The 19,663-nt window shown below is 48.8% G+C and overlaps 1 protein-coding gene across 1 annotated transcript in view; it reads right to left on the bottom strand.

Annotated features, from left to right (window-relative positions):
* Positions 1-19,663, bottom strand: part of nbr1b (NBR1 autophagy cargo receptor b) — a 139,792-nt gene that overhangs the window by 10,213 nt on the left and 109,916 nt on the right. Inside the window, exons 20-22 of the mRNA XM_080511396.1 lie at positions 18,396-18,466; positions 18,248-18,320; positions 16,733-16,826 (exon numbers count right to left, since the gene is read on the bottom strand). Coding sequence (XP_080367522.1) covers positions 16,733-16,826; positions 18,248-18,320; positions 18,396-18,466 — 238 coding nt within the window. The remainder of the gene's footprint in view (positions 1-16,732; positions 16,827-18,247; positions 18,321-18,395; positions 18,467-19,663) is intronic.

The raw sequence follows: 19,663 nt of genomic DNA, 5'->3' as shown, positions 1-19,663 counted from the left end.
ATAACTCCTCCCACTACCAACACCACACTACGTCACCACACCTCCTCTTATAACTCCTCCCACTACCAACACCACACTACGTCACCACACCTCCTCTTATAACTCCTCCCACTACCAACACCACACTACGTCACCACACTTCCTCTTATAACTCCTCCCACTACCAACACCACACTACGTCACCACACTTCCTCTTATAACTCCTCCCACTACCAACACCACACTACGTCACCACACTTCCCTTATAACTCCTCCCACTACCAACACCACACTACGTCACCACACTTCCCCTTATAACTCCTCCCACTACCAACACCACACTACGTCACCACACTTCCCCTTATAACTCCTCCCACTACCAACACCACAGTACGTCACCACACTTCCTCTTATAACTCCTCCCACTACCAACACCACACTACGTCACCACACCTCCCCTTATAACTCCTCCCACTACCAACACCACACTACGTCACCACACTTCCTCTTATAACTCCTCCCACTACCAACACCACACTACGTCACCACACTTCCCCTTATAACTCCTCCCACTACCAACACCACACTACGTCACCACACTTCCCCTTATAACTCCTCCCACTACCAACACCACACTACGTCACCACACTTCCCCTTATAACTCCTCCCACTACCAACACCACACTACGTCACCACACTTCCCGTTATAACTCCTCCCAATACCAACACCACACTACGTCACCACACCTCCCCTTATAACTCCTCCCACTACCAACACCACACTACGTCACCACACTTCCTCTTATAACTCCTCCCACTACCAACACCACACAACGTCACCACACTTCCCCTTATAACTCCTCCCACTACCAACACCACACTACGTCACCACACCTCCCCTTATAACTCCTCCCACTACCAACACCACACTACGTCACCACACCTCCCCTTATAACTCCTCCCACTACCAACACCACACTACGTCACCACACCTCCCTTTATAACTCCTCCCACTACCAACACCACAGTACGTCACCACACTTCCTCTTATAACTCCTCCCACTACCAACACCACACTACATCACCACGCTTCCTCTTATAACTCCTCCCACTACCAACACCACACTACGTCACCACACTTCCCCTTATAACTCCTCCCACTACCAACACCACACTACGTCACCACACCTCCCCTTAAAACTCCTCCCACTACCAACACCACACTACGTCACCACACTTCCTCTTATAACTCCTCCCACTACCAACACCACACTACGTCGCCACACCTCCCCTTATAACTCCTCCCACTACCAACACCACACTACGTCACCACACTTCCCCTTATAACTCCTCCCACTACCAACACCACACTACGTCACCACACTTCCTCTTATAACTCCTCCCACTACCAACACCACACTACGTCACCACACTTCCTCTTATAACTCCTCCCACTACCAACACCACACTACGTCACCACACTTCCCCTTATAACTCCTCCCACTACCAACACCACACGACGTCACCACACTTCCTCTTATAACTCCTCCCACTACCAACACCACACTACGTCACCACACCTCCCCTTATAACTCCTCCCACTACCAACACCACAGTACGTCACAGCACTTCCCCATATAACTCCTCCCACTACCAACACAACACTACGTCACCACACCTCCCCTTATAACTCCTCGCACTACCAACACCACACTACGTCACCACACTTCCCCTTATAACTCCTCCCACTACCAACACCACACTACGTCACCACACCTCCCCTTATAACTCCTCCCACTACCAACACCACACTACGTCACCACACCTCCCCTTATAACTCCTCCCACTACCAACACCACACTACGTCACCACACTTCCTCTTATAACTCCTCCCACTACCAACACCACACTACGTCACCACACCTCCCCTTATAACTCCTCCCACTACCAACACCACACTACGTCACCACACTTCCTCTTATAACTCCTCCCACTACCAACACCATACTACGTCACCACACTTCCTCTTATAACTCCTCCCACTACCAACACCACACTACGTCACCACACCTCCCCTTATAACTCCTCCCACTACCAACACCACACTACGTCACCACACCTCCCCTTATAACTCCTCCCACTACCAACACCACACTACGTCACCACACTTCCTCTTATAACTCCTCCCACTACCAACACCACACTACGTCACCACACTTCCTCTTATAACTCCTCCCACTACCAACACCACACTACGTCACCACACTTCCTCTTATAACTCCTCCCACTACCAACACCACACTACGTCACCACACTTCCCCTTATAACTCCTCCCACTACCAACACCACACGACGTCACCACACTTCCTCTTATAACTCCTCCCACTACCAACACCACACTACGTCACCACACCTCCCCTTATAACTCCTCCCACTACCAACACCACAGTACGTCACAGCACTTCCCCATATAACTCCTCCCACTACCAACACAACACTACGTCACCACACCTCCCCTTATAACTCCTCGCACTACCAACACCACACTACGTCACCACACTTCCCCTTATAACTCCTCCCACTACCAACACCACACTACGTCACCACACCTCCCCTTATAACTCCTCCCACTACCAACACCACACTACGTCACCACACCTCCCCTTATAACTCCTCCCACTACCAACACCACACTACGTCACCACACTTCCTCTTATAACTCCTCCCACTACCAACACCACACTACGTCACCACACCTCCCCTTATAACTCCTCCCACTACCAACACCACACTACGTCACCACACTTCCTCTTATAACTCCTCCCACTACCAACACCACACTACGTCACCACACTTCCTCTTATAACTCCTCCCACTACCAACACCACACTACGTCACCACACCTCCCCTTATAACTCCTCCCACTACCAACACCACACTACGTCACCACACCTCCCCTTATAACTCCTCCCACTACCAACACCACACTACGTCACCACACTTCCTCTTATAACTCCTCCCACTACCAACACCACACTACGTCACCACACCTCCCCTTATAACTCCTCCCACTACCAACACCACAGTACGTCACCACACTTCCTCTTATAACTCCTCCCACTACCAACACCACACTACGTCACCACACCTCCCCTTATAACTCCTCCCACTACCAACACCACAGTACGTCACAGCACTTCCCCATATAACTCCTCCCACTACCAACACAACACTACGTCACCACACCTCCCCTTATAACTTTTCGCACTACCAACACCACACTACGTCACCACACTTCCCCTTATAACTCCTCCCACTACCAACACCACACTACGTCACCACACTTCCTCTTATAACTCCTCCCACTACCAACACCACACTACGTCACCACACCTCCCCTTATAACTCCTCCCACTACCAACACCACACTACGTCACCACACTTCCTCTTATAACTCCTCCCACTACCAACACCACACTACGTCACCACACTTCCTCTTATAACTCCTCCCACTACCAACACCACGTTACGTCACCACACCTCCCCTTATAACTCCTCCCACTACCAACACCAAACTACGTCACCACACCTCCCCTTATAACTCCTCCCACTACCAACACCACAGTACGTCACCACACTTCCTCTTATAACTCCTCCCACTACCAACACCACACTACGTCACCACACTTCCTCTTATAACTCCTCCCACTACCAACACCACGTTACGTCACCACACCTCCCCTTATAACTCCTCCCACTACCAACACCAAACTACGTCACCACACCTCCCCTTATAACTCCTCCCACTACCAACACCACAGTACGTCACCACACTTCCTCTTATAACTCCTCCCACTACCAACACCACACTACGTCACCACACTTCCTCTTATAACTCCTCCCACTACCAACACCACACTACGTCACCACACCTCCCCTTATAACTCCTCCCACTACCAACACCACACTACGTCACCACACTTCCTCTTATAACTCCTCCCACTACCAACACCACACTACGTCACCACACTTCCCCTTATAACTCCTCCTACTACCAACACCACACTACGTCACCACACTTCCTCTTATAACTCCTCCCACTACCAACACCACACTACGTCACCACACTTCCCCTTATAACTCCTCCCACTACCAACACCACACGACGTCACCACACTTCCTCTTATAACTCCTCCCACTACCAACACCACACTACGTCACCACCCCTCCCCTTATAACTCCTCCCACTACCAACATCACAGTACGTCACAGCACTTCCCCATATAACTCCTCCCACTACCAACACAACACTACGTCACCACACCTCCCCTTATAACTCCTCGCACTACCAACACCACACTACGTCACCACACTTCCCTTATAACTCCTCCCACTACCAACACCACACTACGTCACCACACCTCCCCTTATAACTCCTCCCACTACCAACACCACACTACGTCACCACACCTCCCCTTATAACTCCTCCCACTACCAACACCACACTACGTCACCACACTTCCTCTTATAACTCCTCCCACTACCAACACCACACTACGTCACCACACCTCCCCTTATAACTCCTCCCACTACCAACACCACACTACGTCACCACACTTCCTCTTATAACTCCTCCCACTACCAACACCACACTACGTCACCACACTTCCTCTTATAACTCCTCCCACTACCAACACCACACTACGTCACCACACCTCCCCTTATAACTCCTCCCACTACCAACACCACACTACGTCACCACACCTCCCCTTATAACTCCTCCCACTACCAACACCACAGTACGTCACCTCCACTTCCTCTTATAACTCCTCCCACTACCAACACCACACTATGTCACCACACCTCCCCTTATAACTCCTCCCACTACCAACACCACACTACGTCACCACACTTCCTCTTATAACTCCTCCCACTACCAACACCACACTACGTCACCACACTTCCCCTTATAACTCCTCCCACTACCAACACCACACTACGTCACCACACTTTCCCTTATAACTCCTCCCACTACCAACACCACACTACGTCACCACACTTCCCCTTATAACTCCTCCCACTACCAACACCACACTACGTCACCACACCTCCCCTTATAACTCCTCCCACTACCAACACCACACTACGTCACCACACTTCCTCTTATAACTCTCCCACTACCAACACCACACTACGTCACCACACTCCCCTTATAACTCCTCCCACTACCAACACCACACTACGTCACCACACCTCCCTTTATAACTCCTCCCACTACCAACACCACAGTACGTCACCACACTTCCTCTTATAACTCCTCCCACTACCAACACCACACTACATCACCACGCTTCCTCTTATAACTCCTCCCACTACCAACACCACACTACGTCACCACACTTCCCCTTATAACTCCTCCCACTACCAACACCACACTACGTCACCACACCTCCCCTTAAAACTCCTCCCACTACCAACACCACACTACGTCACCACACTTCCTCTTATAACTCCTCCCACTACCAACACCACACTGCGTCGCCACACCTCCCCTTATAACTCCTCCCACTACCAACACCACACTACGTCACCACACTTCCCCTTATAACTCCTCCCACTACCAACACCACACTACGTCACCACACTTCCTCTTATAACTCCTCCCACTACCAACACCACACTACGTCACCACACTTCCTCTTATAACTCCTCCCACTACCAACACCACACTACGTCACCACACTTCCCCTTATAACTCCTCCCACTACCAACACCACACGACGTCACCACACTTCCTCTTATAACTCCTCCCACTACCAACACCACAGTACGTCACAGCACTTCCCCATATAACTCCTCCCACTACCAACACAACACTACGTCACCACACCTCCCCTTATAACTCCTCGCACTACCAACACCACACTACGTCACCACACTTCCCCTTATAACTCCTCCCACTACCAACACCACACTACGTCACCACACCTCCCCTTATAACTCCTCCCACTACCAACACCACACTACGTCACCACACCTCCCCTTATAACTCCTCCCACTACCAACACCACACTACGTCACCACACTTCCTCTTATAACTCCTCCCACTACCAACACCACACTACGTCACCACACTTCCTCTATAACTCCTCCACTACCAACACCACACTACGTCACCACACCTCCTCTTATAACTCCTCCCACTACCAACACCACACTACGTCACCACACCTCCTCTTATAACTCCTCCCACTACCAACACCACACTACGTCACCACACTTCGTTTATAACTCCTCCCACTACCAACACCACACTACGTCACCACACTTCCTCTTATAACTCCTCCCACTACCAACACCACACTACGTCACCACACTTCCCCTTATAACTCCTCCCACTACCAACACCACACTACGTCACCACACCTCCCCTTATAACTCCTCCCACTACCAACACCACACTACGTCACCACACTTCCTCTTATAACTCCTCCCACTACCAACACCACACTACGTCACCACACCTCCACTTATAACTCCTCCCACTACCAACACCACACTACGTCACCACACTTCCCCTTATAACTCCTCCCACTACCAACACCACACTACGTCACCACACCTCCCCTTACAACTCCTCCACTACCAACACCACACTACGTCACCACACTTCCTCTTATAACTCCTCCCACTACCAACACCACACTACGTCACCACACCTCCACTTATAACTCCTCCCACTACCAACACCACACTACGTCACCACACCTCCCCTTATAACTCCTCCCACTACCAACACCACACTACATCACCACACTTCCCCTTATAACTCCTCGCACTACCAACACCACACTACGTCACCACGCTTCCTCTTATAACTCCTCCCACTACCAACACCACACTACGTCACCACACTTCCCCTTATAACTCCTCCCACTACCAACACCACACTACGTCACCACACGTCCTCTTATAACTCCTCCCACTACCAACACCACACTACGTCACCACACTACGTCACCACACGTCCTCTTATAACTCCTCCCACTACCAACACCACACTACGTCACCACACTTCCCCTGATAACTCCTCCCACTACCAACACCACACTACATCACCACACTTCCCCTTATGAGTCCTCCCACTACTAACACCACAGTACGTCACCACACTTCCCCTTATAACTTCTCCCACTACCAACACCACACTACGTCACCACACTTCCTCTTATAACTCCTCCCACTACCAACACCACACTACGTCACCACACTTCCTCTTATAACTCCTCCCACTACCAACACCACACTACGTCACCACGCTTCCTCTTATAACTCCTCCCACTACCAACACCACACTACGTCACCACACCTCCCCTTATAACTCCTCCCACTACCAACACCACACTACGTCACCACACTTCCTCTTATAACTCCTCCCACTACCAACACCACACTACGTCACCACACTTCCTCTTATAACTCCTCCCACTACCAACACCACACTACATCACCACACTTCCTCTTATAACTCCTCCCACTACCAACACCACACTACGTCACCACACTTCCTCTTATAACTCCTCCCACTACCAACACCACACTACGTCACCACACTTCCTCTTATAACTCCTCCCACTACCAACACCACACTACGTCACCACACTTCCTCTTATAACTCCTCCCACTACCAACACCACACTACGTCACCACACTTCCCCTTATAACTCCTCCCACTACCAACACCACACTACGTCACCACACTTCCCCTAATAACTCCTCCCACTACCAACACTACACTACATCACCACACTTCCTTTTATAACAACTCCCACTACCAACACCACACTACGTCACCACACTTCCCCTTATAACTCCTCCCACTACCAACACCACACTACGTCACCACACTTCCCCTTATAACTCCTCCCACTACCAACACCACACTACGTCACCACACTTCCTCTTATAACTCCTCCCACTACCAACACCACACTACGTCACCACACCTCCTCTTATAACTCCTCCCACTACCAACACCACACTACGTCACCACACTTCCTCTTATAACTCCTCCCACTACCAACACCACACTACGTCACCACACTTCCTCTTATAACTCCTCCCACTACCAACACCACACTACGTCACCACACTTCCTCTTATAACTCCTCCCACTACCAACACCACACTACGTCACCACACTTCCTCTTATAACTCCTCCCACTACCAACACCACACTACGTCACCACACTTCCTCTTATAACTCCTCCCACTACCAACACCACACTACGTCACCACACTTCCTCTTATAACTCCTCCCACTACCAACACCACACTACGTCACCACACTTCCTCTTATAACTCCTCCCACTACCAACACCACACTACGTCACCACACTTCCCCTTATAACTCCTCCCACTACCAACACCACACTACGTTACCACACTTCCTCTTATAACTCCTCCCACTACCAACACCACACTACATCACCACACTTCCTCTTATAACTCCTCCCACTACCAACACCACACTACATCACCACACTTCCTCTTATAACTCCTCCCACTACCAACACCACACTACATCACCACACCTCCCCTTATAACTCCTCCCACTACCAACACCACAGTACGTCACCACACCTCCCCTTATAACTCCTCCCACTACCAACACCACACTACGTCACCACACTTCCTCTTATAACTCCTCCCACTACCAACACCACACTACGTCACCACACTTCCTCTTATAACTCCTCCCACTACCAACACCACACTACATCACCACACCTCCCCTTATAACTCCTCCCACTACCAACACCACAGTACGTCACCATACTTCCTCTTATAACTCCTCCCACTACCAACACCACACTACGTCACCACACGTCCTCTTATAACTCCTCCCACTACCAACACCACAGTACGTCACCACACCTCCCCTTATAACTCCTCCCACTACCAACACCACACTACGTCACCACACGTCCTCTTATAACTCCTCCCACTACCAACACCACACTACGTCACCACACTTCCCCTGATAACTCCTCCCACTACCAACACCACACTACATCACCACACTTCCCCTTATGACTCCTCCCACTACCAACACCACACTACGTCACCACACCTCCCCATATAACTCCTCCCACTACCAACACCACACTACGTCACCACACTTCCCCTTATAACTCCTCCCACTACCAACACCACACTACGTCACCACACCTCCCCTTATAACTCCTCCCACTACCAACACCACACTACGTCACCACACCTCCTCTTATAACTCCTCCCACTACCAACACCACACTACGTCACCACACTTCCCCTTATAACTCCTCCCACTACCAACACCACACTACGTCACCACACTTCCTCTTATAACTCCTCCCACTACCAACACCACACTACGTCACCACACTTCCCCTTATAACTCCTCCCACTACCAACACCACACTACGTCACCACACCTCCCCGTATAACTCCTCCCTCTACCAACACCACACTACGTCACCACACCTCCTCTTATAACTCCTCCCACTACCAACACCACACTACGTCACCACACTTCCTCTTATAACTCCTCCCACTACCAACACCACACTACGTCACCACACTTCCTCTTATAACTCCTCCCACTACCAACACCACACTACGTCACCACACTTCCTCTTATAACTCCTCCCACTACCAACACCACACTACGTCACCACACCTCCTCTTATAACTCCTCCCACTACCAACACCACACTACGTCACCACACTTCCTCTTATAACTCCTCCCACTACCAACACCACACTACGTCACCACACCTCCCCTTATAACTCCTCCCACTACCAACACCACAGTACGTCACCATACTTCCTCTTATAACTCCTCCCACTACCAACACCACACTACGTCACCACACGTCCTCTTATGACTCCTCCCACTACCAACACCACAGTACGTCACCACACCTCCCCTTATAACTCCTCCCACTACCAACACCACACTACGTCACCACACGTCCTCTTATAACTCCTCCCACTACCAACACCACACTACGTCACCACACTTCCCCTGATAACTCCTCCCACTACCAACACCACACTACATCACCACACTTCCCCTTATGACTCCTCCCACTACCAACACCACACTACGTCACCACACCTCCCCATATAACTCCTCCCACTACCAACACCACACTACGTCACCACACTTCCCCTTATAACTCCTCCCACTACCAACACCACACTACGTCACCACACCTCCCCTTATAACTCCTCCCACTACCAACACCACACTACGTCACCACACCTCCTCTTATAACTCCTCCCACTACCAACACCACACTACGTCACCACACTTCCCCTTATAACTCCTCCCACTACCAACACCACACTACGTCACCACACTTCCTCTTATAACTCCTCCCACTACCAACACCACACTACGTCACCACACTTCCCCTTATAACTCCTCCCACTACCAACACCACACTACGTCACCACACCTCCCCGTATAACTCCTCCCACTACCAACACCACACTACGTCACCACACCTCCTCTTATAACTCCTCCCACTACCAACACCACACTACGTCACCACACTTCCTCTTATAACTCCTCCCACTACCAACACCACACTACGTCACCACACTTCCTCTTATAACTCCTCCCACTACCAACACCACACTACGTCACCACACTTCCTCTTATAACTCCTCCCACTACCAACACCACACTACGTCACCACACCTCCTCTTATAACTCCTCCCACTACCAACACCACACTACGTCACCACACTTCCTCTTATAACTCCTCCCACTACCAACACCACACTACGTCACCACACTTCCTCTTATAACTCCTCCCACTACCAACACCACACTACGTCACCACACTTCCTCTTATAACTCCTCCCACTACCAACACCACACTACGTCACCACACTTCCTCTTATAACTCCTCCCACTACCAACACCACACTACGTCACCACACTTCCTCTTATAACTCCTCCCACTACCAACACCACACTACGTCACCACACCTCCTCTTATAACTCCTCCCACTACCAACACCACACTACGTCACCACACCTCCCCTTATAACTCCTCCCACTACCAACACCACACTACGTCACCACACTTCCTCTTATAACTCCTCCCACTACCAACACCCCACTACGTCACCACACCTCCTCTTATAACTCCTCCCACTACCAACACCACACTACGTCACCACACTTCCCCTTATAACTCCTCCCACTACCAACACCACACTACGTCACCACACCTCCTCTTATAACTCCTCCCACTACCAACACCCCACTACGTCACCACACCTCCTCTTATAACTCCTCCCACTACCAACATCACACTACGTCACCACACTTCCTCTTATAACTCCTCCCACTACCAACACCACACTTCCCCTTATAACTCCTCCCACTACCAACATCACACTACGTCACCACACTTCCTCTTATAACTCCTCCCACTACCAACACCACACTTCCCCTTGTAACTCCTCCCACTGCCAACACCCCACTACGTCACAACACAGCCACTTATAACTCCTCCCACTACCAACACCACACTACGTCACCACGCGTCCCCTTGTAACTCCTCCCACTACCAACACCACACTATGTCACCACACCTCCCCTTATAACTCCTCCCACTACCAACACCACAGTACGTCACCACACCTCCCCTTATAACTCCTCCCACTACCAACACCACAGTACGTCACCATACTTCCTCTTATAACTCCTCACACTACCAACACCACACTACGTCACCACACTTCCTCTTATAACTCCTCCCACTACCAACACCACAGTACATCACCACACCTCCCCTTATAACTCCTCCCACTACCAACACCACACTACGTCACCACACCTCCCCTTATAACTCCTCCCACTACCAACACCACACTACGTCACCACACGTCCTCTTATAACTCCTCCCACTACCAACACCACACTACGTCACCACACTTCCCCTGATAACTCCTCCCACTACCAACACCACACTACGTCACCACACCTCCCCTTATAACTCCTCCCACTACCAACACCACACTACGTCACCACACCTCCCCTTATAACTCCTCCCACTACCAACACCACACTACATCACCACACTTCCCCTTATGACTCCTCCCACTACCAACACCACACTACGTCACCACACCTCCCCTTATAACTCCTCCCACTACCAACACCACACTACGTCACCACACTTCCCCTTACAACTCCTCCCACTACCAACACCACACTACGTCACCACACTTCCCCTTATAACTCCTCCCACTACCAACACCACACTACGTCACCACACCTCCCCTTATAACTCCTCCCACTACCAACACCACACTACGTCACCACACTTCCTCTTATAACTCCTCCCACTACCAACACCACACTACGTCACCACACCTCCCCTTATAACTCCTCCCACTACCAACACCACACTACGTCACCACACTTCCTCTTATAACTCCTCCCACTACCAACACCACACTACGTCACCACACTTCCTCTTATAACTCCTCCCACTACCAACACCACACTACGTCACCACACCTCCTCTTATAACTCCTCCCACTACCAACACCACACTACGTCACCACACCTCCTCTTATAACTCCTCCCACTACCAACACCACACTACGTCACCACACTTCCTCTTATAACTCCTCCCACTACCAACACCACACTACGTCACCACACTTCCTCTTATAACTCCTCCCACTACCAACACCACACTACGTCACCACACTTCCTCTTATAACTCCTCCCACTACCAACACCACACTACGTCACCACACCTCCCCTTATAACTCCTCCCACTACCAACACCACACTACGTCACCACACCTCCCCTTATAACTCCTCCCACTACCAACACCACACTACGTCACCACACTTCCTCTTATAACTCCTCCCACTACCAACACCACACTACGTCACCACACTTCCTCTTATAACTCCTCCCACTACCAACACCACACTACGTCACCACACTTCCTCTTATAACTCCTCCCACTACCAACACCACACTACGTCACCACACTTCCTCTTATAACTCCTCCCACTACCAACACCACACTACGTCACCACACTTCCTCTTATAACTCCTCCCACTACCAACACCACACTACGTCACCACACCTCCTCTTATAACTCCTCCCACTACCAACACCACACTACGTCACCACACCTCCCCTTATAACTCCTCCCACTACCAACACCACACTACGTCACCACACTTCCTCTTATAACTCCTCCCACTACCAACACCCCACTACGTCACCACACCTCCTCTTATAACTCCTCCCACTACCAACACCACACTACGTCACCACACTTCCCCTTATAACTCCTCCCACTACCAACACCACACTACGTCACCACACCTCCTATTATAACTCCTCCCACTACCAACACCCCACTACGTCACCACACCTCCTCTTATAACTCCTCCCACTACCAACATCACACTACGTCACCACACTTCCTCTTATAACTCCTCCCACTACCAACACCACACTTCCCCTTATAACTCCTCCCACTACCAACATCACACTACGTCACCACACTTCCTCTTATAACTCCTCCCACTACCAACACCACACTTCCCCTTGTAACTCCTCCCACTGCCAACACCCCACTACGTCACAACACAGCCACTTATAACTCCTCCCACTACCAACACCACACTACGTCACCACGCGTCCCCTTGTAACTCCTCCCACTACCAACACCACACTATGTCACCACACTTCCCCTTATAACTCCTCCCACTACCAACACCACACTACGTCACCACACTTCCCCTTATAACTCCTCCCACTACCAACACTACACTACATCACCACACTTCCTTTTATAACAACTCCCACTACCAACACCACACTACGTCACCACACTTCCCCTTATAACTCCTCCCACTACCAACACCACACTACGTCACCACACTTCCCCTTATAACTCCTCCCACTACCAACACCACACTACGTCACCACACTTCCCCTTATAACTCCTCCCACTACCAACACCACACTACGTCACCACACCTCCCCTTATAACTCCTCCCACTACCAACACCACACTACGTTACCACACCTCCCCTTATAACTCCTCCCACTACCAACACCACACTACATCACCACACCTCCCCTTATAACTCCTCCCACTACCAACACCACACTACATCACCACACCTCCTCTTATAACTCCTCCCACTACCAACACCACACTACGTCACCACACTTCCTCTTATAACTCCTCCCACTACCAACACCACACTACGTCACCACACCTCCCCTTATAACTCCTCCCACTACCAACACCACACTACGTCACCACACTTCCTCTTATAACTCCTCCCACTACCAACACCACACTACGTCACCACACTTCCTCTTATAACTCCTCCCACTGCCAACACCACACTACATCACCACACCTCCCCTTATAACTCCTCCCACTACCAACACCACAGTACGTCACCACACCTCCCCTTATAACTCCTCCCACTACCAACACCACACTACGTCACCACACTTCCTCTTATAACTCCTCCCACTACCAACACCACACTACGTCACCACACTTCCTCTTATAACTCCTCCCACTACCAACACCACAGTACGTCACCACACCTCCCCTTATAACTCCTCCCACTACCAACACCACACTACGTCACCACACCTCCCCTTATAACTCCTCCCACTACCAACACCCCACTACGTCACCACACCTCCTCTTATAACTCCTCCCACTACCAACATCACACTACGTCACCACACTTCCCCTTATAACTCCTCCCACTACCAACACCCCACTACGTCACCACACCTCCTCTTATAACTCCTCCCACTACCAACATCACACTACGTCACCACACTTCCCCTTATAACTCCTCCCACTACCAACACCACACTACGTCACCACACCTCCTCTTATAACTCCTCCCACTACCAACACCACACTACGTCACCACACTTCCCCTTATAACTCCTCCCACTACCAACACCACACTACGTCACCACACTTCCTCTTATAACTCCTCCCACTACCAACACCCCACTACGTCACCACACCTCCTCTTATAACTCCTCCCACTACCAACATCACACTACGTCACCACACTTCCTCTTATAACTCCTCCCACTACCAACACCACACTTCCCCTTATAACTCCTCCCACTACCAACACCACACTACGTCACCACACTTCCCCTTATAACTCCTCCCACTACCAACACCACACTACGTCACCACACTTCCCCTTATAACTCCTCCCACTACCAACACCCCACTACGTCACCACACAGCCACTTATAACTCCTCCCACTACCAACACCAAACTACGTCACCAGGCGTCCCCTTGTAACTCCTCCCACTACCAACACCACACTACGTCACCACACCTCCCCTTATAACTCCTCCCACTACCAACACCCCACTACGTCACCACACCTCCTCTTATAACTCCTCCCACTACCAACATCACACTACGTCACCACACTTCCTCTTATAACTCCTCCCACTACCAACACCACACTTCCCCTTATAACTCCTCCCACTACCAACATCACACTACGTCACCACACTTCCTCTTATAACTCCTCCCACTACCAACACCACACTTCCCCTTGTAACTCCTCCCACTACTAACACCACACTACGTCACCACACTTCCCCTTATAACTCCTCCCACTACCAACACCCCACTACGTCACCACACAGCCACTTATAACTCCTCCCACTACCAACACCAAACTACGTCACCAGGCGTCCCCTTGTAACTCCTCCCACTACCAACACCACACTACATCACCACACTTCCCCTGATAACTCCTCCCACTACCAACACCACACTACGTCACCACACCTCCCCTTATAACTCCTCCCACTACCAACACCACACTACGTCACCACACTTCCCCTTATAACTCCTCCCACTACCAACACCACACTACGTCACCACACTTCCTCTTATAACTCCTCCCACTACCAACACCACACTACGTCACCACACTTCCCCTTTTAACTCCTCCCACTACCAACACCACACTACGTCACCACACTTCCCCTTATAACTCCTCCCACTACCAACACCACACTACGTCACCACACTTCCTCTTATAACTCCTCCCACTACCAACACCACACTACGTCACCACACCTCCTCTTATAACTCCTCCCACTACCAACACCACACTACGTCACCGACACACCCACTGCATTCAGTTTGGGAGAACCTCCCCCTCAGGTGCACACCACAAGGCACACATTAACATTTCGTGACCACATTTTATATTTCCTGGCTTCTTTTTCATACCTTAAATTAATATTTCATGGCTGAAAGTTCGAGCCACAAAATATTAATTTGTGTTCACAATTTAAAGTTTTATTTCAGATGTCATGTCTGGGATTCTCTATATTTCATTGTTAAACAACAGAATATGTTCTCATTGCTTCTCATCATGTTTCTTAGTGTGATGTGACATCCCCCATCCAAACTGGATATTTCACTGCAACATCAACGGATTTGCACGATAATGAATCCAACTGGGGCAGAAAACTAAAGCATATATGCCATGATTCCATTACTCAGGCCTATTCAGAGAGGGGAATGGCCAGCAGGGGGCGATCACATGTGTACAGAGGTGTAAGAAGCCCATAGGAGGAGGCGCTATCCCTCCTGAGCCTGAAGCGTTCAGACCTCGGGGAGCAGCTGACCTGAGTAGGGCCTTGTCCCGTGAACAGAGCTTTGTAGGCGGAGGCGGCCACAGACAGAGCTCCTTTCACCAGACCGCTGGTGATCCCAGGGTGCCTGAGGAGAGCAAACACCAGCACACTCAGCATACTGACATTTCCAGTGCTTTCAGGATAGAACCCATGAGTCTGAAACTGCCACTGCAGTCAGGACTCAACTGCCATCTGCTTCTGTCAGTGAAATCCTCATCAACACCAACCACAGGTCAACATCAACACATAGATATTAGTGCTGTCAAAAAGAACGTGTTAATTTCGTTAATTGATTGGAAACGTTTAATTCGTTACAAATGATTTAACATAATTACATATTTGTGTTTAATTAAGTTGGGTTGTTCTTATTTATTCCCTTACCAGAGCAGCAGGTGCTCTGGGTGCAGCACTGTGACCACAGAGCAGCACAACATCCGTGGAATAATATTAAGGCAGAAAGTTTCACTTTAAAATGATACCTGACAGCTGATTGAGAAAGTGGAAGTCATTAGCTTTACTTTGAAAAGCCACATTTTGTAACTGCAGTAGTAATTATGCAGCAGGTTACCATGTTGGCTGACTAGGAACCTTACTGGTCAAACTGGAAGAAATACTTGCAGGTAAAACATTAATTTCTCCTCTTTCTCTTTCTCTCTCTCTCGCCCTCTCAATAAGTGTTATTTTCTCTCTGTCTCTCGCGTGTGAATACTACGGTATATTCTTGCCACTTTGTTCATGTAATAAGTCCATAACTTTATTTCTAGAAATATTCAAATTGTCAAAGTGGTGGAGCTGCAGTCTAACTAAACCCAGACTTATGTTAGATGTTTATTAATTAATTAATTAATTAATGTTTTTATTATTTTGCTGATATTGGAGAGAAAGTTTCATCAAAAGCTAAAAGCACGTTCTAAAAATTGTCTTTGAATTGAACGTAGTCTCTGTGTGTTGAGTCGATATTATTTCCATGGTTTCCCTGAATGAATAGCCATTACAAGCTTCAGTCTGCAGTAGAAAAACATTGTGATTCATTGCAATTAATTACAGAAAATTTTGCAATTGATTAGTATTTTTTATTAATTGACAGCACTAATATATATATATATATATATATATATATATATATATATATATATATATATATATATATATACACTTTATATATATATATATATATATATATATACAGTATATATATATATATTAGTGCTGTAACAATAAAGTGTACATATATATATATATATATATGTATAATGTGTAATTTTGATGGATTCAGTCACATTAAAGCATTAATTTTGACAAACCTACTTATTATTATATTGACTATAAACTCTATATTTAAACTATTATATATTTTATTGTTACAGTTATTAGAACATAAAGTGAAGCACAGTATTTAGACAAATATTGTGTGTGTGTGAGAGAGAGAGAGAGAGAGAGAGAGAGAGAGAGAGAGAGAGAGAGAGAGAGAGAGAGAGAGAGAGAGAGAGAGAGAGAGAGAGAGACCTGGGGTCGTCGGAGCTCTCCTCCTCTGTGTCCTCGGTTGCTTCGGCCTCGCCAGTCTGTTCAGATCCAGATTCTGCATGAAGACACAACATTACATTAGAAAGAAACGCACGCACACGCACGCACGCACACACACACACTCTCTTACCCTCCTGGGTCTGGTAGAGTTCAGAGCTCTCTGCTCCTTCAGCTTCGGCTGTTTCAGCGCTGCTTTCTAGACTGGAACAACATAATATGACACTATCAATAAAGACCACTCCCATAATTCCCGTTAGGCCCCCGTTTACACAACAACGATTACGAATGTATCTGCAAAACGTTCTTCATTTTGGGGGGTTGTGTTTACATGGCACCAGTGAGCAGATCAGTTTTTAATCCGGCTCCCAAGGTGGAAAGATTCTTGAACGGCCGCTCGTCCCTCCTGCAGAGCCTGCTGGGGGCTCCAGAGCCTGTTACTCCCCCCCCCCCTCCCCTCCCCTTCATCCCTTGTAAACAAACATGGCGACCCGCAGGGGTATGACTCGCGTTCTGTATTCTAGTTTTATCCTCCATATCAGTAGTTCATAGTTGAGACTCTCCCTGATAGCATCCGATGTGTCATCAGTCCATGTGGGTGCTCTCCATTTTCTCCATGTTTATAGTGTATTCTTCTCCTCTCTCCTCCCTCCTGTGGCCGGCACACCAACTACATCGCTGTACATATATATATATATATGTTTATAGTGTATTCTTCTCCTCTCTCCTCCCTCCTGTGGCCGGCACACCAACTACATCGCTGTACATATATATATATATGTTTATAGTGTATTCTTCTCCTCTCTCCTCCCTCCTGTGGCCGGCACACCAACTACATCGCTGTACATATATATATATATGTTTATAGTGTATTCTTCTCCTCTCTTCTCCCTCCTGTGGCCGGCACACCAACTACATCGCTGTACATATATATATATATGTTTATAGTGTATTCTTCTCCTCTCTCCTCCCTCCTGTGGCCGGCACACCAACTACATCGCTGTACATATATATATATATATGTTTATAGTGTATTCTTCTCCTCTCTCCTCCCTCCTGTGGCCGGCACACCAACTACATCGCTGTACATATATATATATATGTTTATAGTGTATTCTTCTCCTCTCTTCTCCCTCCTGTGGCCGGCACACCAACTACATCGCTGTCCCTGTGTCTGCTGCTGCACTGGAAACAACACTCCTTTTTTTTTTTAACAGATTAGGTGTTGTCACATGAAACATTATCGTGTAAACAGGGCCTTAGTTTCACAGCACTGAAACACTTGAAATGTATACGGCTCAGGAAAAAATCTGGGAAACAGAACACTTTCTTTGTTTATTCAAGATTCAGTTAAACAATATTACATTGGAAATCACCTATAATTTTTCCCTCTTTTCTTCC

The sequence above is a fragment of the Blennius ocellaris genome (assembly GCF_963422515.1).
Source record: "Blennius ocellaris genome assembly, chromosome: 16".
Lineage (NCBI taxonomy): Eukaryota > Metazoa > Chordata > Actinopteri > Blenniiformes > Blenniidae > Blennius > Blennius ocellaris.
The sequence above is the reverse complement of the archived record's forward strand: the minus strand, read 5'-3'. Positions and strand labels throughout refer to the sequence as shown.